This window comes from Antedon bifida, chromosome 11 (assembly GCF_963402885.1).
Source record: "Antedon bifida chromosome 11, ecAntBifi1.1, whole genome shotgun sequence".
Taxonomy (NCBI): Eukaryota; Metazoa; Echinodermata; class Crinoidea; order Comatulida; family Antedonidae; genus Antedon; species Antedon bifida.
In genome coordinates this window covers 4649821-4672409 of record NC_136236.1, presented here as the reverse complement: position 1 = coordinate 4672409, position 22589 = coordinate 4649821, and the positions used below count along the sequence as shown (strand labels likewise).

General features: G+C 32.1%; 3 protein-coding genes across 3 annotated transcripts in view; 2 read left to right on the top strand and 1 right to left on the bottom strand.

The window, feature by feature from the left end:
* LOC144856384 (caveolin-3-like) overlaps positions 1–22589 on the top strand; it is a 156942-nt gene that overhangs the window by 95849 nt on the left and 38504 nt on the right. The gene's annotated exons all lie outside the window — the stretch shown is intronic.
* LOC144856351 (uncharacterized) overlaps positions 1–22589 on the bottom strand; it is a 49933-nt gene that overhangs the window by 4350 nt on the left and 22994 nt on the right. Inside the window, exons 3-5 of the mRNA XM_078714339.1 lie at positions 1160–1228; positions 906–1020; positions 81–756 (exon numbers count right to left, since the gene is read on the bottom strand). Of these exons, the coding sequence (XP_078570465.1) occupies positions 81–756; positions 906–1020; positions 1160–1228 (860 nt within the window). The remainder of the gene's footprint in view (positions 1–80; positions 757–905; positions 1021–1159; positions 1229–22589) is intronic.
* On the top strand, positions 8764–22288 carry LOC144856074 (uncharacterized). The gene is made up of 7 exons (XM_078714047.1): positions 8764–8785; positions 9044–9165; positions 9422–9453; positions 10235–15113; positions 15666–20017; positions 21247–21308; positions 21668–22288. Exons 4-7 carry the CDS (start codon positions 11177–11179, stop codon positions 21669–21671), a joined length of 8355 nt encoding a protein of 2784 aa, XP_078570173.1. The 5' UTR covers positions 8764–8785; positions 9044–9165; positions 9422–9453; positions 10235–11176; the 3' UTR covers positions 21672–22288.

Genomic DNA, 22589 nt, shown 5'->3' with positions numbered 1-22589 from the left:
TTTCATTTTGCTCGCAGCAAGTACTTGCAATTTTTAGTTTTATGATTATACTATAGTATGAATCCAATAAAAACACTTACCCTTTATAAAAAGAATTAGTTTCGTATGCTATCTTGAACGACATTTTCGGTTCCGGAACATCATTGATCAGTGTATGAACTGGTACTTCTCCAACCCAAATGTGAGCCTCGTCACCAATCTGCATTCCAAGTCCTAACCAGTGCTCAGATCCGTTGACCACCGCGTCTGTATCGTCTAGGACAACTTCTACTTCTAACGCTAAGATGTTATTAGAAGCGTCTACATCGTTCACCTCAATAATTCCTTCAATCTGTGTCACCGACCAGTCTTTAAGGATGCCGAAGTCATCATCGTTAGCAATGTACTGCGTCTGAGGAGCGTAGTAGCAGAACTCTGTCGAATACGTACAAGATAAACTGTCACTAACAGAGGAAACCGACACTTTGTTGATACTCCATTGCTCGCTAGTCTTGTTAGTCGTAAAGTTGTATGGTAGTGTGACTTCAATTGTAGGATCTGCGGTACCTTTTGGAAACTCAACAATAAGGTTCATATGCACCTTTTGACCAACGTTAACATAAACATTGCCATCTGCAGATTGCTCGGTGATGTTCATTACAAAATGTGGTAGTTTACTGAAGACTGCGTTAGCAGCTCCTTCTGCGGTGACCAAACCGGGGTCATTGATTTCAGCAGTAATAGTAACACGTAAGATTACTCCAGGTTTCACATCGGCTGAAAAATACAAACGATTCATTATGATAACAAAAAACAATAATACTCAAATGTACGTGTATTGCATTTTTTATTATCATCAATTATGACAGTACTAGTTATTGATTGTGTTGATTTAAAAAAAAACAAACAACGTTTAGTTTAAATACCCTTAACAGTTGAGTTTATGTTTCCTACGAATTGAATGTCATCTGCAAAGTAAGTATCACTAGCAAACGTGAGTTCAGCTTGACTATTATTTACAGGGTCCAACGTGTAACCGCTCTTGAAAAAATGTAATAAAAATATAAACCATTAGCATTTATATCTTGGTTTCTAATTATATCAACAAATAAAACACAGTAAACATTCTAGAGGCAAAGTGAGAAACTTTTAACACAAATAAAAAATAAAGAAATCTTACCCCGGCGGTTGAGTCGATATTTCCATTTCCTGTGAGAGTCCAGATAAATGAATCCGGAGACAAATCCAACTAAAAAAGACATTTAATATAAATTACATCAAACAAACAAAAAACAACAACAAAAAACACATCTTGTTGAGAACCATTTTTTGTCTTGTTGCCACAGCTGATGGCGCGTTGTGTTTTTGGAAATGAAATGAAAAAAAAATTAATAAATATAGTAAAAATAATAAATTACATCAAACTGGTATATAATTACTTTATCAGTATCCTACATATTCTACATTTTGACTCAATAATATTGTAGAACTGTGTAAAAAATGGAAAATGTAATGAGAAGTGCAATTACATTTAAAGTTGCAGCTTTATTCTTACTCTTTAAGCTTGAAATATTAAATATAACTAGAATTTAATTCGTCACTTTGACGAATTATAGGTGATCATTTTTATCATTTTAATGAAATTAAAACTTTTTAAACATGCACGTACGTTAACATACGATCGTAAAAAGTTGATGTATGCCATCCTATGACATGATGCATACGCTTATAGTGCTGAGTTTTGCATGCCATATACAATATGTACAGTATATACTGTATATCTATATACATTGTAGCATAGGTGAAATTACGGGACACACATCATGTTCTAATTTTTTGGTATGATGGAATTATCAAAATAAACTCAAAGATGACAATTTCGAAAGATAATGAATGCAAATAGATAAATAATTAAGCAAGCACACACTGAAATTTGTGCGAAAATCGAGCTCAAATAGCGGAGATGCGCTCTATTGAATGTGATAACCTACACAAAACGGAAAAAAATCCTAATTTTTTAATTCAAGTGGCCATTTGATGACGTAATACCATTTTGTACGTCTAATGTGTATATACATTTATATCTACAACTCAATAGCTTTCCGAATAAGTTAAAAAACTTAGGGGTCATCGTGCATTCTGAAGAATTATTTTCATTTTAAAAATGCCTTATTTTTCATCATTTTCAGCACTTTTATGCAATTAATGTGCGCATTTTGTCATTTTTAACATGCTCGTATAGCGTTATTTTAAGTCAGAACGGACTCAAATTTGGTGAATGTACTAAGGATGGTGAGTAGAATGCGATTTCTACAAAAAATTCGTATTTTTACGCTTTTTAAGAATTGCGCGCGCAAAAACGCATTTTTGCGCAGTAATTTTTTGAAACACGCAAATAGCCTAATTCATGCTCTAAATTGATCAAACCTTAATTTTGAGCTTTTTAAATTTTTAACGCGCGATTTCACGCGTATGACCCTACGTGCGCGTGCCTTTTATTGGTTAATATATTTACCTTTTACCTGAAGTTTACGTATTGTGAATTTTATTGATATGTGATAAAGAGTTATGGCGATATGATTGATAATGTGATTTAACAAAATGGCGTATAAATGACGTCACGGTTGAGTGATCACGCTGAAAAGCTTATTAGGATTAAGTTACAGTATTTGAAAGATATTGTGAAAATTTTGTCATCTTCAACATTCAACTTTTTGAGATAATTGTTACACAAAATCTGTACAGAGAGAAATAAAGAACTAGACATGTAACTCGTCACTTTGACGAGTTTGGTTTTCCGCCGCGCAAGTGGTGCAACATTAACATTAAGGGGATAGGTTGAGGACAAAAGGAAGTGTTCACGTTGGCATTATGACCTGAACTGAAGAATATGATATGTTGTTATTGCTGAATTTTATTATTTAAATTCATATATAGTATACACAGTATAATCTGTATCCATATCACATACAGTGTAGAATAGGTGAAATTACGGGACCCGATATTTATTGCAATTTTTAACATGTTGACGGTTTTAAAATGAAACGCGAAGGTAGCATTTCCAAAAGGAAATTATCTCAGCAACAACGTATTAGCGTGTAGAAGAAATTTGAATACGTGAAATATTGATGCGCGCTCTTTTAAATGTAATGAATTATGACGCAAAAGATGAAAATACGACCTTTTTTATTTAACTGGCCATATGATGACGTCACAACATCCGATTGGCAACATTTTTACATAGTTTCGTATCTACAATCCAATAGCTTCCAGAAAAAGTTTTAATCGTGATTATCACATTTTATTCTTACGAGCTATAACAGATTAAAATTTACTGTAAAGATGAAATTAATGCCACACGTGATTTAAATTTTTATGCATGATGACGTCAAAAAAATTAAAATATTTTTAACTCCTGCGAAAGATAGTTGATTGACCTAGACAATATCAAAATCGGGGTGAAAATGGAAAACGGATAAGTGGAGATGCGCTCTATTCAATGTGGTAAGCTATGACGAAAGATACAAAAATCCTAAATTTTATATTCGCGTGGCCATACGATGACGTCACAATGTCCGGTTAGCCATATTAATACCTGATACGATATCTACAACTCATCTACTTCCAGAATATGCCATCCACAAAAAGTTGACCGTCTAGTTTAGAAATTACGACTGTTTAAAAAAAGGCATATTTTAAACGAATTTTTTAACCTTTTCATAAAAAACGCGCGCAAATTGTCCAATTCGACGTGCTCGTATGACGTATCTTTAAGTCGAAATTGTTTAAAATTTGGTAAAATTACTAGAAAAGGCTGGAAAAACATAAATCACGCGAAAAAAATACGTTTTCAATGCTACGTGCGCACCGCACACGTAAAAATGTGCGCACGCGTGGGAATTTTTGACATGCTTAAAACGACATGAAACGCGTAGAAAGTTGATTATAAATTAATTTTGCGCATTTTGAAATTTTAAATGCGCGTGCGCGCGTAACTTTGTGTAAAACACGCAATTTTTTTCCCACAGAAAGTTAGCGCATAATATAAATTAAACTTTTGCAAAGTTTCAAGTTGAAATGTTATTTGGTTGTCGAGCTATGTTAAATACGAGAAAATCGTTAAATCGCGCGTACGTCACGTTGCGCAATTGTAAGCATCATGAAAAGCTTCGCTTGACGACGTTACATAAATGTCAAAATGTCAACATAGTTAAAAAAATGTTATGTTTGCAAGTTTTAGAGAAAAGCGTTACACAAAAATCATACAGAAAGAAAGAAGATGAAAACTAGACATGTAACTCGTCACTTTGACGAGTTAGTTATCCGCACGACAAACGCCACGTGCACGTCATACGTTGGAATATTGCACACAGAAAAAGATTATGGCATTATGACCTGAACTGAAGAATATGATATTTTGTTAGTGCTGAATTTAGCCTGACGTTGTATAGTTGCTGCATTAATTGTCTTTCTATTTTTGCCAGACTCCGTTGATACAAATTGGGGAAAACCCGGTATTTTCGCTGAAAAGTTAGGAGTCTTCCATTTGTTTTGGCCTCACGATCGATCGAAAAGTGGGCGAATTACAGGTGAAAAACAAAAATATCAATCCGCGCGCAATGCATTTTGGGATTTATAGCGGGCCGCTATAATTATTAGAATCGACTTATTTTTCACATTTTTAACCGTTTAAAGACGAAAAAAGTTATCGCAATAGGACCATATAGTATTATTTTTACATTAAAATAGTTTGTGATCTTAAATTAGATCTAAAAAACGTAGGGAAGGGGGCTTTAAGTTTTACAGATACGCGTGACACAAAAATTACAGAAAGAAAGAAGATAAAGATGAAACTCGTCACTTTGACGAGTTTGGTTATCCGCCGCGCAAGTGGTGCAACACATACAATTACTTTAATCGCCACAGAAATGAACTGATATGTCTTTTTTTGTCGGGAATTGCATGCCATATTAAAGACGGTCGTCAGTGAATTGAAAACGTCACAACGTCAACGTGGTTCTTTGTAATTGTATACGTGCTTCCATGTTGTATCGGAAACAAATATTGTTTACAAAATTACATTTTCAAGAAAGTTTTACTACATTTGGTGAAATATAATATAAGTAAGACATTCTTTGTTTAATTTGGATTGTTGTTTTGTAATTTAATCAATAATAGGCCTAGGCCTTGTCTAGTAGGCCTGGCCTAGTATAAATAAATAGGACCAGTACATTCACGGTCGTATTGTATTATAGGCTGTCTAGGTAGGTTGTTTCTTTAGCTGAACAAGAAAAACAAACAACGAGCCTACAATAGCATATTATAGAAGTCATTTTTTAGAGTTAAACAAAAATCGCCATAATATATAAGGCCTATTATTTAAAATGTCACAATGTGATGTATCATGTTTTTGTCATTTCTGTAAAAAAAAATGGCGTCCGTAAAACCGTAGAGCGGGAATCGTGTATTGATTGGTCAAGTAGTAATACAGACAGTACAGTTACTAGCAGACGTAATGTTGATGTCTAGTAGACGTATTATTTGTTAGGCTTTTATGTTATATGAAATGTAAACTGTTTTGTGGATTAGCCGTAGTAATGTCTAATTGATAAAAGAAAATGTTTCCGAAGATCCTGGTATAGCCTGAAAAAAAAAAATAGCGGAAAAAAAGTATAGGAAAAATGTTTTGGGGTTTTTCTGATAGAGTATACCATATAGAATGTCAGAAAAAAAAATCCCCATCCCAGGTTCTTGGGGAAAATTTGTTACGGCACTTTTAAATTTTGGCCTATATAACACACACAAATTTCTATTAACACACACAAATACCTATATATAGGGGATAGGGAAAACCAATTCACGTTTTTTTTTACTTGGAGTTGTGTTATGATGATTAAAATTAGCTGAGGCTTACTTTAATAACTACTTATCATAGTAGTTGATAAATCGAGTCGATAACAATGACATCATCATGCCAGAATCCAATATGGCGTCCAATTTGGCGGGAAAAACAGGGTATTGCTAACTTCCCGCAAACCCTGCAAACCTCCAAAAAAACATAGCAAACCCCACCGAACCAACATAAAAGTGATTGAATCATGTAGTGTACGACCCACTGGGTATATCCATGTAAAAAAAAAATTAAATTTCTACTGTTAACTACTTATTTTTGGGGTAAAACTTCATTTTTTGGTATAAAATGATTTCTAATTTTTACCAAAAAATGATGTTTTATCCCCAAAATAAGTAGTTAACAGTAGAAATTTAATATTTTATATACCCAGTGGGTCGTACACTTCATGATTCAATCACTTTTATGTTGGTTCGGTGGGGTTTGCTATGTTTTTTTGGAGGTTTGCGGGGTTTAGCAATACCCTATTTTTCCCGCCAAATTTAACGCCATATTGGATTCTGGCATGATGATGTCGTCGTATCGACTTGATTCATCAACTACTATGAGAAGTAGTTATTAAAGTATGCCTCTACTAATTTTAATCATTAAAACACAACTGCAAGTAACAAAAACTGTTAATTGATTTTTCCTATCCCCTATATATAGGTATTTGTGTGTGTTAATAGGAATTTGTGTGTGTTATATAGGCCAAAATGTAAAAGTGCCGTAAAAAATTTTCCCCAAGACCCTGGGATGGGGATTTTTTTTCTGACATTCTATATTGTATACTCTATCAGAAAACCAAAAAAAAAATTTTCCTATACTTTTTTCCCGCAAATGTGTATATTAACTGTTCTGCACCCAGGCTAGTAGTATACTACTAGTATGTTAGTAGTTCTAACTAGCCTGTCTGTACTATGTAGTAGTATGCCTAGCTTGTACTCTGCATTCATTACGTTTAAACGAAAGGGCATCACACTTTTACGTGCCCAAAATTCTTCAAATTTGCAATAATGTAATTATTTAGATAATTATCTTCTAAAATTCTTATCTTATCAATTTGATGACGTCATCATATTAATAATTGGATGTAAAAGATGTGTCTTGTAATTTTGTCTATGCTACACTGTATTAATAGCCTGTCTGTACTATGTAGTAGTATGTTTAGCTTGTACTCTGCTAGGCTTTATTAATTTTGTAATGTTGATGTCTTGTTGAATACAATACCAACAAAATATTTTTGTTTTGTCTTTTTATATCTTGTAGTAATAAGTATAGGATACGATTTTTAAATATTTTGCCACTTGTGGTTTGAATACAATGCAAACAATATTTGTCTTCTTATTGGCAAGTGAGATATAAAAATTTTACATGTTTTTACCACTTGTGGTTGAAATACCATAAAGTATTAAATGAACTGATACGTGCAATAGTTTGGTTATTTTTCTTTTACTGTAGATTGTACGAAGTAGTAATTGATTGCCTGCTTGCTGCCTGCTAGCATTACTGCTAAATCAGAAGTAGTTTTTTTTATTTGGTACTATCTAAATAGTGTAAGTAAATGTTGTATCACAGATTTACAATTATATAAGAATTGAGTGTTTTAATTATTTGTATAGACTTAATTAAGCATTCAATTCCACTGTGTGAGAAAATGTAGATTGTAATGAAATGGCACATTACCTAAGTCTGTTTTGTCATTTTGAGAAAATTCCTTAGTTCTTCAAATTTTGTTTGAGAAGCGTGTGGTATTAGCAATTTGTAGCGCTGCTGGTGCATTGTATTTGGTTATTTTAAATGTGTTTGAACCGATACACCTTATTATTCTGTTGTTTTTCCCTTGCAGTTGTTTGATTGGTGCAGTGGAATCACTGTATGTTGATAGTACAGTGAGTTTCAGAGATATACAGTCAACTTTGCCTAAGCTGACTTTGAATAACTTGCAAAGGTGAAATTTTTTTCAAAGTACCAATTCCTTCCTATAGTTTACCATGTTGCATTAGTATGATTGTTTTTTATGCATTATTTACAAGTTGTTAAATGTATTGTCTTTCAGTTGTTGTATTTCTGACATCAAAAAAAGAAGTTTACAGCAGTTACAATCCTGTAAGTGTAAGAATTCAACAAATTAGTCATTCTTAAAACTTCCCTTTATCTACAATTTCTGACATTTTGTACGAGGAATGCATGTTACTGTTAAAACATAACATCAGATCATATGGCATGTTTAAGATAGCAACAGACCAATGTATCGTAAAGTAATTCTCGTCAAACAGGCTCTACCTGACGGGCCTTTTTAATCTTTCTTTTGAGCCTGTAAAATATTTCAGTTATTTTAAAGTTTGCTTCAGATTTTTGGTGGCACTTAGTAAAAGGCGAATATGATAAATGTACTAAAAGTACTTGTATGTATAGGACTATTATAGTATTATGATGTTGCTCTAATGATCAAAATAATGAATAACATAATACACACTGGCATTACTGTAATTTTGAAACTTCTTAGACCACGATAACAATTGACGATAAATAGCTAAACTTACTATTTATAGAACACCTCCACATTGTAAATGATGAGGCCTATGGCATGGTACATAAAGGTGGTACATAAAATTTATTGATATTATTGTGCTACTCCAGTCCCATCGTGAGACTGGTGGCTTTGTTTTCAACTAATATTATTATTGAGTTTTTTTTCAGTTGCATTTGACCATTGGGGATTGTTGACATTATATTTGGCTATTAACTTTGGTTACGTTAAACCTTACAATTCTGTTGTTTTTCATTTGCAGTTGTTAATGTTTGATTAGTGTACTTGGGACGACTGTACGTTATTGTGATTACAGTAGAAAGGTACAATGTTTGATTAGTGTACCTGGGACGACTGAACGTTATTGTGATTACAGTAGAAAGGTACGGTAATATTAGTATGGTTCACAGCCTGTAGCATTTTAAAATTAAAATAAAGGAGCGTTTATTAGCGGTGAACTGTAAAGTCATACATAGGGCTTTCAAAGCCTAAATACCAAGGTGCTTAGTAGAAAGTCAAAATCAAACATCATCATTTGCATACTGAACTACTTACTGCACCTAATTCACCAAACTAGGCCTACTAGTTGAGCATTTCTATTGAATTACTACACCCTTTGGTGTATCGATTTGTTTTTCAAGACCACATGTCAAAGACTACATCAAAATAAGCGCTCAGCGTTGTTACCTTATCACAGCTGCAAAACACCGGGACTTCCTGTGCTGCCTATTATTTGTAAACAGGAGAATCCTATATTTATTAGGTATGCATGGAGTGTTAAATGCCAATAACATCAAAAATGGAGGAGGGAAGATGTGGCGTTTATAAGACCCTTTAGTTTCTTTGGTCATAATGAAAATGGTACTTCAGATTTAATTATCATATTTCAACATTGTTTTATGAAGGTGGTTTATATACTGTAGGTGAGGTACATCATTAGGGACTGGTGCATTGTATTTGCCTATGAAAAATTAGTTTGAACGGAAACATCTTATTATTCTGTTCTTTTTCCCTTGCAGGTGTGTGATTTGTGCAACGGAAGTTTGATACGGTAAGTGTACGAAATAAAGGCAACTTGACCTTTAGCTAACTTTGCATAAGTCCCATATTTGCAAAGGCCAAATTTCTTTCTAATTACCAATTCCTTACTGCAGTTTACCTTTTACAGTATATAATTATCGCCTGTAGGTAAATGGCCGAAGGTCAATTAGTCATGCAAGCTATAAATCATTGTGACTCTTGATTATAGGACCATGCTTAAAGTAGTTATTAAATAAACTGAATTCAATATTCTAAACCTATGTATAACGTTTGTATCTTGCGAATGGGGACATCAATTCGATTTATTATAACAAATAAACAATAAATACAGAATAATATCTACGGTATCTATTATACACTGTATACCTTACATCTGAAATTGTCATGATAAAACAATACAATATAAATAATTGTGTGTTGTGTAATAATAATAAACCTATATGAAATAAATAAAACAAGTCTCAAGTGCTTACCAAAGAGATGCCTGTGTAACAAGTGAAGCTATAGCTATAGCTCAATTACTGGGATTACTACTGTACTAATAACCTTCTAAGTAAGCCATGGTACAACTACCATTTCTATTGGTGGTCAGCCAACTTTAGGCTTCAAAGTAAACCTTTTATGTTTACGTGATCCTAAGCAACCTACACCCTCATTAACATAACACATATGGTTGGCCACTTGCCCACTGGACACCCTTCAATTGATACAACCACAAACAATGGCTTGGATTGTCACTTTCACAATGTTAAATAAACCAAATTGATTATTGTTTTCATTTTATTTTTCAGTTTTGAAAACCCGATCTGCCAAACTTTGGAAGACACAGCACAAATAAACACAATTAAAGCCAACAAAATATAGAAAATAAACACAACAAAAACATACATACAAATTAATTACAAGTTAATACATTACAAGTTCATACAAGTAAATACAGTACAAGTGAAGACAGACAAAGTGAACAAAGAAAAATTGAACAAAGAAAAGTGAACACAGAAAAAGTGAACACAGAAAAAGTGAACATAGAAAAAGTGAACATAGAAAAGTGAACAAAGAAAAGTGAACATAGAAAAGTGAACACAGAAAAGTGAACATAGAAAAGTGAACATAGAAAAGTGAACATAGAAAAGTGAACATAGAAAAGTGAACATAGAAAAGTGAACAAAGAAAAGTGAACATAGAAAAGTGAACATAGAAAAGTGAACATAGAAAAGTGAACAAACTATAGAAAGAGTGAACTAATTTTCAGAACAAGAAAACTAATTTTCAGAACAAGAAAACTAATTTTCAGAACAAGAAAACTAATTTTCAGAACAAGAAAACTAATTTTCAGAACAAGAAAACTAATTTTCAGAACAAGAAAACTAATTTTCAGAACAAGAAAACTAATTTTCAGAACAAGAAAACTAATTTTCAGAACAAGAAAACTAATTTTCAGAACAAGAAAACTAATTTTCAGAACAAGAAAACTAATTTTCAGAACAAGTGAACTAATTTTCAGAACAAGTGAACTAATTTTTAGAACAAGTGAACTAATTTTTAGAACAGTGAACTAATTTTCCGAACAAGTGAACTAATTTTTAGAACAGTGAACTAATTTTTAGAACAGTGAACTAATTTTTAGAACAAGTGAACTATCTTTTGTAGCCATACGTAACGGTTTTTTGTAGCATTTTACAGAATAAATAAATTAGTAATTGTTATAGAATTTGACTTGTTTATTATACATAATGGATACACAATTGATAACTGTTGTTGTTACTATGTTGTTTTTAATGTTGTTGTTAATGATGTGGTGTTTATGTAAGAACCATACAGACGTTACAAGTAAAGAGTACAACAATGACAACACACCTGGTAATGTCAATAACAGCATTATATATACAACAGAGGTTACAGATGTACCCGATCAATGCTGTTTATCTACAAATGTCAAGGACGTAAGCACTCTCACAATGGACAAAAAAGATCCACGTAATGACATTTGTGAATTCATTAAGGAAATAGTTGATGATATCGTAAATGTTTCTTCTTGTACAGCGGCCGCCTCTGAGTTTAAGAAATGTGGCCTATGTAATATTGAATATACAGCAGACGAAAATTATGTGTCATGTGATTGTTGCAGTAAATTTTACCATGTGACATGTGTAAGACAAATGTTTGAAGGCAAACTCTGTGATTCAAGAGTAATTTGGATCTGTTCAATGTGTGGAAATAGTAATTTTGCAAATAATATGTTAGGTGAGATAGGTATTACGTGTCATTTTAATAGGTATATGATTCTAGAACATGATGAATCTAACGCTAACTTTAAAGAATTTACGCAAAATGAACGGAATTGGAAATCCAACCAACGGAATATAACAAAGACTAACACCAACTCACAATGTCAACAAACAGAAAGTGAAAATTTACTTGGTAGAGAATGGATTAAGGTAAAATCACGGAAAAGTACCAATAACAGAAAAAAAGGAAATAAAAAAAGAGGAAATAAGAACAGAAGAAAGCGTGTTATAAATGGTATAATTATTGAAGTAGGTGTAACATATATTGGTAAAGCTGTCAAAGATTTCTATGAAAAACGAAACAAGAAACTGAATAAAAATGTGGATAGAGAAAATTCACAAAGAATACTTGATGAAAAAGTAAGCGTTGATGTAAATAGCCCTACGAGTGATGCTTTAGAAATGAAAACAATAACGAACACAATACAACAACTTTCTGGTGGCGGTTTTAACATTAAGCAGGCGCGCAAAAAAGGTCGTTTTGTCAAAAGGTCAAAAAAAAAAGAATCACAAGAGAAGAACGAAAACAATAAAATGGAAGAAGACATTAGTAAAAATATTATTTCAGATCACTTGGGTAATGATGATAATTCAAAAAAAAAATGTAATGAAGACAACGTTTACACAGCAGCTAGTGATGAACCAAAGAGTAATAGCAAACTGTATCAACTAAGATTAGATAGTAGTTGTGATGTTACAGATCATGAAGTATTAATAATTGATGCGGAAGAAACAAAAATATCCAATGGAACAATTAAGCAGAATACACGACCTAGAAATGAATTTAAACAATATGATATAAATGATGATAACAGTGTCGATGTTAAAGAATCAACCAATGCATGCAAAATATCTAATGATGATACTAAAGATGTTGCGTCATTTAAGGAATACAATAGTGTTGTAAACCCATGTAACAATAATAAAACTATAGCACAGGGTAATTTTAATCAAGGGAATCCTAGATTCGGCTTTGCACGTGGTAAACAGTGTGTTGCAAATAGTCTTGTAGCTATTCTTTATTCAACTAAGAGGAATGGAAATGAATTTTATAAAAATGATCTTGACACAATATTGACACTTGGAAATGAGTTGTACTATTATATCCAAAAAGATTCCACTATGGATGAGGATCTTCTGATGATTTCTGAACTGCCGACAAAATTGGATATGTTAGATAGCACATTTGTAATATCTCCCAAAGAATCAGTGTTTGGCATAATAGATGGGAATCTTGAAATGATGGCTGAATATGGAGCCTTGTCATTAAATCAAGCTCTTGAACAAGAATTACATCAACATGATGCGTGTTTCATGAATTTTAACAGAAGTACATTTGCTATTATTAAACGTGTAAATGGTTTCCTTATATTTGATCCACATGCAAGAGATCGTGTTGGTTGTGTTAGTGAACATGGAAAGAGCATTTTACTTTATAGTACATCTTGGCAAGGTGTATACAGTTATTGTCTAAAGTTAGCAAGATCAATGAATTGTAATTTACATGACACAAAGTTTGAACTGACTGGTGTAAATGTTCAAAATGAATCTATGTTTTTATGTTCCTCTTCTTCTGTCACGTTAGATGATAATTGTGAACAAAACAACTCTGAAAATTGCGATGTGGATGCACCGGGTACATCTTCCCAGTTTAAATGTAGCAAAACATTACCTGACAAAAATATTGATTCTACAATTAAAGACAACAAACATAGTAATAAAAAAGATGATGTTTCAACAAGTAAAGGATGTCAAACTGATGACGAAATTGAAATTGTTAATGTTCAGTATGGAGAGAGACCTGACAAGAATTTTAAATTTATCCCAATTTTAGAAGCACAAAGGAAAAGTATGTGTCATAAAGTTGGCATTAATTGTGAACATACCGGTAGAAATGGTGGTATTAATCGAGCAAGTCATATTGGACATCCTTGTCAAATTAAGAATATAACGGGTGATGGTAATTGTTTTTATCGTGCAATTTCATACATTATTTCTGGGACTGAAAATAATCATTTAATTTTAAGAAAAGCAATTGGTAATCATTTATTGGAAACTGATGACTTGTTTAGTAGTACATTAAGTTTTGAATATAGAACAGTTATGGAATATGTGATTAAAAAGAGAGTAATGGATAATGGAACATGGGCTTCTAATACTGAAATAAGTGCAATGGCAAACTTGCTTAATACAGATATTTATTCCTTCAATGATCAGCTTTTGACTTGGCAAATGTTTTCTGCAAAAAACCCTGGAAAAATTAATGAGGTTACAACTGACAACGGTATGTATATTCTGTACACCAGAAATGTGCATTTCAATGTAGTGGAGTCTGTTGATGTCAATTTAAATTATGTTCCGGAAACAATAAAAATTGTGGATTGTGATGATGTGGATAGCTCCTCGGAAATAAGTGTAGACCCTGGTGTTATGAAAAATAATTTGACAAAACATAACAATACACGAAAAAGAAAAGAAATAAGTCATGAAATACTTGAAGATGCTATAGGACCCAAACAGAAACGGAGTAAAAATGTTGAAGGAAGTTGTTCAAACAAAATAAAGACAATAAGAGATAATAAAACAACAACTGAAAGAAATAAACGACTTGAAAACAAATGGCGAATGAGGATAAAACGTTCAAATGACAGTACGACGAAGGAAGAGAAACATAATAAAGCGGAGGTACAACGAAAGAAATATCAAAATGATCCTGTATACAGAGAAGAAAAGATACGTAAAGTTAAAGAGGCACAGAGAATAAAATATGCTGATGACATTTATAAATTTTCTAAAAGAAAGGAAAATCGAGAAAGACAACAGAAGGCGTACAGGTGTGAACCAAATTATAATCTTAAAGTACGAAGTGAGATAAAACTAAATGACAACATTAATTTGGATTATCGAACAACCAAGAAAGCTAAAAGTGTGCAATATTATAGATTGAATGAAAGGTTTAGGCAAAATTTAAAAGAGAAAAGAAAAAATAGATATCATACTGATTTAATATTTAGACAAAACTTTAAACATAACAATAAACAAAATATGGCACAAAAGTATAGGAATAATTTACAATTTAGACAAAACCTGAGTCAAAAACTAGCATCAAAGTATCGCAATAATTCAAAATTCAGACAAAACCTGAGTCAAAAACTAGCATCAAAGTATCACAATAATTCAACATTCAGACAAAACCTGAGTCAAAAACTAGCATCAAAGTATCGCAATAATTCAACATTCAGACAAAACCTGAGTCAAAAACTAGCAGCAAAGTATCGCAATAATTCAACATTCAGACAAAACTTGAAAATAAAGTATCGAAGTATTTTGAAGAAAGCATTAGGAGAGAAATACCGTATTGATTTAAAATTTCGTCAAAGTTGTAAGCAAAGGTTTAACGACAAATACCAAGGGGATCCAAAATTTAAAAAAAATTGTAATCAAAAATTTACCGAAAAATATCACGGTGATTCACTTTTCCGAAAAAATGTTGTACAAAAAAACATGAGGCATCGTAAAATATGGATAGCAAAAAAGCGTAATTTTGAATTTGTTTTGCAAAACTTCAGAGAATCAACATCTCATGGTCCTGAATATGTTTGTTGCGTATGCTTTAAAATGTTATTCAAAAATCAAGTTGTCAAATGCACGAAAGCTAAGTACGAGTATAGGACATGTATAAATGAAAAATATTTACATATTTGCAACAATGAATGTAATAATCCTTGTCAATTTACCAAATCACCAAGATGCAAATTATGGATTTGTTTCACATGTCACAAGAAATTGCTGAAAGGAAAAGTCCCTGCAGAAGCCAATTCAAACAATTTAGAACTACAAGATATTCCTCCTGAGCTAAATTGTTTAAATAATTTAGAGCAACATCTGATTGGATTAAATATTCCTTTTATGAAATTAATGAATTTACCCAAAGGTGGACAGCATGGAATACATGGACCAGTTGTATGCGTACCATCAAATACTATTGAAACTGTAAAAATTCTGCCTAGACCAGAGGCTGATGATCAGTTAATATCCGTAAAATTGAAGCGAAAATTGTCGTACAAAGGTTATTATAAATATAAATTTGTTAACACAGCCAATGTTATTGAAGCACTTGAATATTTACAAGATCATAACAAATGGTATTTTGACGTAGCAATTGATCAAAATTGGCACAATTATTTGTCTAAAGAAAACATTGAAAGTACAACTACTAATCAACAAACATGTGTAGAAAACAATGAAGAAGAAGATGAAGAAGATCGATTATGTGGTGTTGCGTTTGATACAAGTCTACAACCTGTTGACAGGCGACAAAATTTAGTTGATGAATATTTTCGTGATATAATTTGTTGTGCACCATGTGAAAATAATAGTCCTATTGCATTATTAAGTAATGAAAACAATGAAGCAAAATCTTTTCCAGTACTATTTCCAACAGGTCAACCAACATTCCATGATACAAGAGATGTTAAGATAACACTTGGACGATATTTACACAATAGATTGATGCATGTAGATAACAGGTTTGCAAAAAATACAGAATTTATATTTTATGCCCAATCTATATATGAACTTCAACAAATTTTATCAAGTATTTCCATAGCGTTGCGAAAAGGGTCAAGTAAAAAGGATGATTTTAGTAAAGTAACTGTATCTGATTTAAAAAACATAAACAAAATTGAGGAGATTTTAAAATCTGATAAAGGTTATAAATTTCTAAAACAAATACGTGGAACTCCACCTTACTGGCAAGCAACACAAAAAGATGTATTAGCAATGGTTAGACAGATTGGAAAACCAACATTCTTTCTTTCATTCTCAAGTGCTGACTTCCGTTGGAAAGAAATAATGACGACATTGTTGAGTCAAACAGGAGACCAAAGAAACATAGATGATTTGGAATGGGCAGACAAATGTAATTTGCTAAAATCAAATCCAGTAACTGTTGCCAGAATGTTTGACAAACGCTTTCATACTTTTTTGAAAAAAGTTATTTTGTCTGAAGCCCAGCCTATTGGTAAAGTCACAGATTATTTTTACAGAATTGAATTTCAAATGAGGGGAAGTCCACATGTTCATATGTTGGTATGGGTCGAAAATGCCCCTGTTTTTAATGAAGATGAAGATAAAAAAGTTATTGAATTTATTGACAAATATATTTCTTGTTGTGTGCCACGTCAATTTGTAGATTCTGAAATGAATGAAATTGTTACCAGTGTGCAGATTCACAGTAAAAGACATTCGAAATCGTGTAAAAAGAAGGGAACAAATTGCAGATTTAACTTCCCGAGACAGCCTTCTGAAAAAACATTTGTTATGAGACCTGCAATTGTGGATAAAAACAATGATGATGATAATGATGATGGTGATGCAAATAAACAAGCGCAAGAATTATTAACCTCGGTAAAAAATGCTTTGACAAATGAAGAAACGTATCAAAGCGCCAAGGAACTTTTTCAAAGTTTAAATATTACTCAGAGTGCATATGAGGATGCAAATAATTGTATAACTACTGAAGAAAAGATTGTTTTAAAGAGAAACCCCCAAGATGTGTGGGTAAATCAATACAATCCTTCCTTACTTAGAGCATGGAATGCTAATATGGATATTCAGTATATTACCAGTGTATATGCATGTGTTACGTACGTTATAGGATATATGTCGAAATCTGAACGGGAAATGGGCTTACTTTTATCTCATGCAGCATCAGAAGTGAAAGAAGGTAATGAAAATGCCAGACAAAGCTTGAGTAAACTTGGTCATGTGTACATGAATAATCGAGAAGTGTCTGCGCAAGAAAGTGTTTATCGTGTTTGTGGCTTGAGATTGAAAGAAAGTTCAAGGAAAGTTGAATTTATCCCAGTAGGACCTAATCCTGTTAGAATGAGTTTACCACTAAGCGTAATTAAAAACAAAGTGGATGATAATCAAAGTGCATGGTTGCCAAATAAGCTCGACAAATATAAAGCTCGACCAAATAGTTCTGAATTTAATACAATGTGTCTTGCAACATTTTGCTCTTATTATAGAATATTAAGTACATCAGAAATGAAAGGAAACGTGCAAAGAAAGAACGTATTCCAATTACAAAAAAAATTAGGATTTATCCAAAAAAGAACACGGACTGACAATGCTATAATAAGGTACCCTCGGTTTCCAATGAATACAGCATCTGAAAAATATTTTATGAGTATATTGCAGTTATTTCTGCCATTTCGAACAGATAAACAGTTAAAACCATCGAAATTTCAAACATATCAAGAATTTTATGAGCTAGGATCTGTCAAATTATGTGGCAGTAAATTAGAAAAAGTAAATGTTATAGTTGATAAAAACATGGAAAAGTATGACAAAACTGCAGATGCTATTAAACATGCAGAAGGGGTTTTAGCAAAATTTGGACCACAAGAAGATGCATGGGGTCTATTATGTCCGGAAAGTGAAAAGGAAAGATTAGAGAATCCAAAGCCAAATGTAGACGTTGATGATGAAGAAAATGAATTTTTTGTTCCAGATTTTGGCCTAAAAAAAAATGAAACATCTACAATAGAATGTAACTCATCTAATATTTCAAGACCGGAACTGAACAAAATGATTCGATCTTTAAATGAACAACAAAAACAAATATTTTATAAGACAAGGCAATGGTGCTTAGATAAAGTTAATGGCAAACAACCTGAATCGTTTTACACTTTTATAACTGGAGGCGCTGGCACTGGAAAAAGCCATTTGGTAAATTGTATTTATAATGAAGCAACACGTATTCTCGGAAAAATGTTGGAAAATCCGGATGATATGTCAATATTGAAACTAGCTCCTACAGGGATTGCAGCATATAATATTAAAGGTCATACCATTCATAGTGCTTTGTCTATTCCTATTCATATTTCACTTCCATATCAACCACTTGGAGAAGAAAAAATAAGTGCACTTCGTAATCAGTTAGGTCAATTGCAAATTGTTATTATAGATGAAATATCAATGGTAAATCAAAAGTTACTTTGGTACATCCACGGACGATTGCGGCAAATAAAGCAAGTACGTAATGATAGTGCATTTGGTAATATTTCAATAATTGCAGTTGGTGATTTTTATCAGTTACCGCCTGTGAGGGGCACTTCTTTGTATAAAAACACATTGGAAAACTCATTATGGGTAAATAACTTTAAAAAAGTGCAGTTAGATGAAATCATGAGGCAAAAAGAAGATAAAGAATTTGCTGTATTGTTAAACAAATTGCGCACAAAAGAAAGAAATGATTGCTTGTCTGACAAAGATTTGTCAGTCTTAAAATCATGTGAAACAGGTGAACAATGTGAAGATGCTGTGCATATATACCCATGTAATAAGCAGGTTAATGAATGGAATAAAAAAATGTTGCATAAAATATGTTTAGATATTATATGCATTGAAGCAGAGGATACTCTAGTAAACAGCAAGAAACAAGACAAACTTTGTGATAAACCTCGGAAATCATGTCAAACTAATTTATTAAATTATTTGTGGATTGCACTTAATGCCAGAGTGATGTTGATTAAAAATGTAGATGTTAAAAAAGGCTTAACAAATGGATGTATGGGACATGTGGAAGATATAATTAAGCCCAGTCAAAACGCTAAACCAATATCAATTAAAGTGAAATTTGATAACAATGACATTGGTATTCAGGCAATTGAAATGTTTCAAGAATCTATTGGAAAAAAATACAGTCGAAAGCAATTCCCACTCAAATTAGCATATGCATGCACAGTTCATAAAGTGCAAGGAATGACAATGAATAAAGCACTGGTTTGCCTTAAAAATACCTTTGCGCCTGGACAAGCATATGTAGCACTCAGTCGTGTTACCTCAATATCTGGACTTACCATTGAACATGTTAATTCTAAGTTGATTTATTGTGATCCTCATATAAAGGAATATTTAAACAAGATGAATTCATACATACAATGTGATAAAGAAGTTAATGATTCCGGTTCTGAATTTTCAATAATGTTACATAACATTCAAGGGCTTAAACAACATTTTGCTGATCTTCAGTGCAATGATTTGTTTATGAATTCTACTACCATATGTCTAACTGAAACATGGCTAAATAAGGATGATGATTTTTTTGACTTTAGTATAGAGCCGTATAAATTCTATCACCAAGCAAGATATGACTCATATTCTAATAAAAATGATTTTACTCTAAAATTAAAAAATCAGGCTCATGGTGGAGTTGCAGTCTATACCAAGAACAAATTTTCAAGCAGGTTAGACATAGGTATTAACGATATAGAGGTAATTTCATTTTTAATAACATGTCCAATTTCAGTTGCTGTGTCAGTAATTTATAGACCTCCGAACTATGATATTAAACAATTTTGTCAGAATTTGAGGAAATTATTAAAAAGGTTGCATAAAGTAAGTACAAAATGTATCATAATGGGCGACTTTAATGAAAATCTGTTCAAACAACCTTCCAAAGTGAATAATTTAATGACAGAGAGTGGTTATCAACAACATGTTACAAGTTCTACTACTGAAAGTAATACATTGATTGATCATGTATATAGCAAAGGTCTAGATTCAATGCAGGCACATGTAATTCCAATTTATTATAGTTATCATGAGGCCATTCAAATTAAATTTGGATTATAATCTTTATATTTACTCAGATGTTTAATCTTAATCGTAATTGTTTTAAGGTTAAACAAAATTATAAACATAACTTAAAATAGAACTGGATAAAACAAACTTGCAAAAAAAAAACAATTTTAAAAAGAGCTAAAAAACAAGAGCAATTCTTTGTAGAAAGAAATACCAACTAAAAGTAACATTATACGTGATATACAAGAATGTTATATAGGTTACATTTAATTGTGTGGAATCACATTTTAAACAGTTTGAAATAAAAATAAATAATTCAAATAATGTAATGTCAGAGAATGGGTATCCAGAACATGTTCTACTACATGTCAAATGTCTAATGCATTCTGGTCCTCAAGTTCGGAGGAAATTCGGATTAGGTCCTCCACGGACTCACGGCAGCCAGCAGTGCAGCGCCTACCAGATCAGCACACCGGAGACGATCCCATACTCGACGCAATGAGAGTAAATCATCTTGCCTAAGGATGCAATTAGTATGGTACTGGTAACCTCGAACCCATGCCTATCACATGCTAGTCCGTTATTACCATTACACCATGCACCCGCCGCTATTTCTAGACGGTCTCCCATCCAGAAAGCAACCGGGCCCAACGTTGCTTAACTTCGGTGATCTGACGAGAACCGGTGTTTCAACGCAATATGGCCGTACATAAGTACAGTATTATGATTAATTATGTCTATAGTTAGGAAAAGTCTAGATCGAATCCAGACAGACAATATTTATTATAGTTATTATATTAGGCCATTTCAAATTACATTGTAATTATAATCTATACATTTATTCTACTGTCCTATTATTATGGAAAATTGAAAAAAAACCCGAATTTTACAAACAGAACTTAATAAATCTTTCTTCATAGGAGACAAGCATAACTTCCAAACTTTGTCACCCTCCAGTATGGAAGAAATACATTATTATCAGGTGAGTAAACCCTCATGTTAGGGATTATTGGAATTAACGCCTCTATGCCGAGTAGTTTTCTAACTGCTCCGCCTCCTTTGATATGAGATCTTTTTCCATATTTTGTGGGGTCATCTCTGGAAAAGATCTCATTCGGGATAGTAATATCTCATTCACATTTATAAAAAAATGAATTGAATATGAATTTCAAAAATGCTATGACACACAGAATGTATGTACATAACAACATAATTATCTATTAAATAAATAAGTTTAATAAAACTGTTTAAAAAAACATTTCATTTGATACGATTAACAAATTCATTAGACATAATTTAATGTATATCTGTTTTATGGTACTTGTTTTTCTTTCTATTCAGATAGCATTTATGATAATTCATCACAAGTAGGCTTCTTATGCAAGTGTTACGGAGTGTAATGAAGTGGTTTCAATTTGTAATCAATGTTTGTGGTCAAGCAAAATGGGGTCCATTACAAGAATTGAAGACAGTCAAAGATATATTAACAAAAGATGATGATGCTACTACCGGTAGAAGTATATTGGAATAGACAACACATTATATTGGTGTACTAATTTAATACAAATTGTATAAGTAAGGTCACAAACAATACCGCGTAAAAATACCTTGAATACGTCCTATCATTATTTTTAATAAATGTGTTTATAAATAAATAGTCTTATAATTATTATATTTTAGCAAAAAAATCTTTAATGTGTACATGTAATTCACTATTTAATAGCTTCTTCTTTTATTTCCTCTTTATTTCCTTTTTTGGCTGCTTGTTTATCCTATTTTTGTATTTATTAATGTTTTAGATATTTGTTGGTAGTCCAATGGCTAGTTTTATGACAGATAGAAGTGTTCACGAAGAGTATTCAATGCCACGTCTTGATGGCGAATTTTGCATAAACCAAAAATTATCCATGTGAAAAAATCAATATCAGTATAATTGTTTATCCATAGACAAATTAATATGGAAAATATGTGTATGGTATGAAAAAAAATATACAATTCTTATATATGTAAACTATTAAATGAAATGAGTTTAATCTACAGAGTTTGTACAATTATTAACACACATTGTTGAATTTACATTATAATGTTCAAACTTGAAATAGAAACAGGATATTAGATAACCAAATTACAAACCAATCGGAGAATGAAATGGAATATTCTGAGTTAAAACATATCAAAATGAAGTCACTCTGAAATAACATATATTTCCAGATGCGCGTTCCTAAATGGAATGAAAATCCGATTTTACTTGACATGGCCAGAT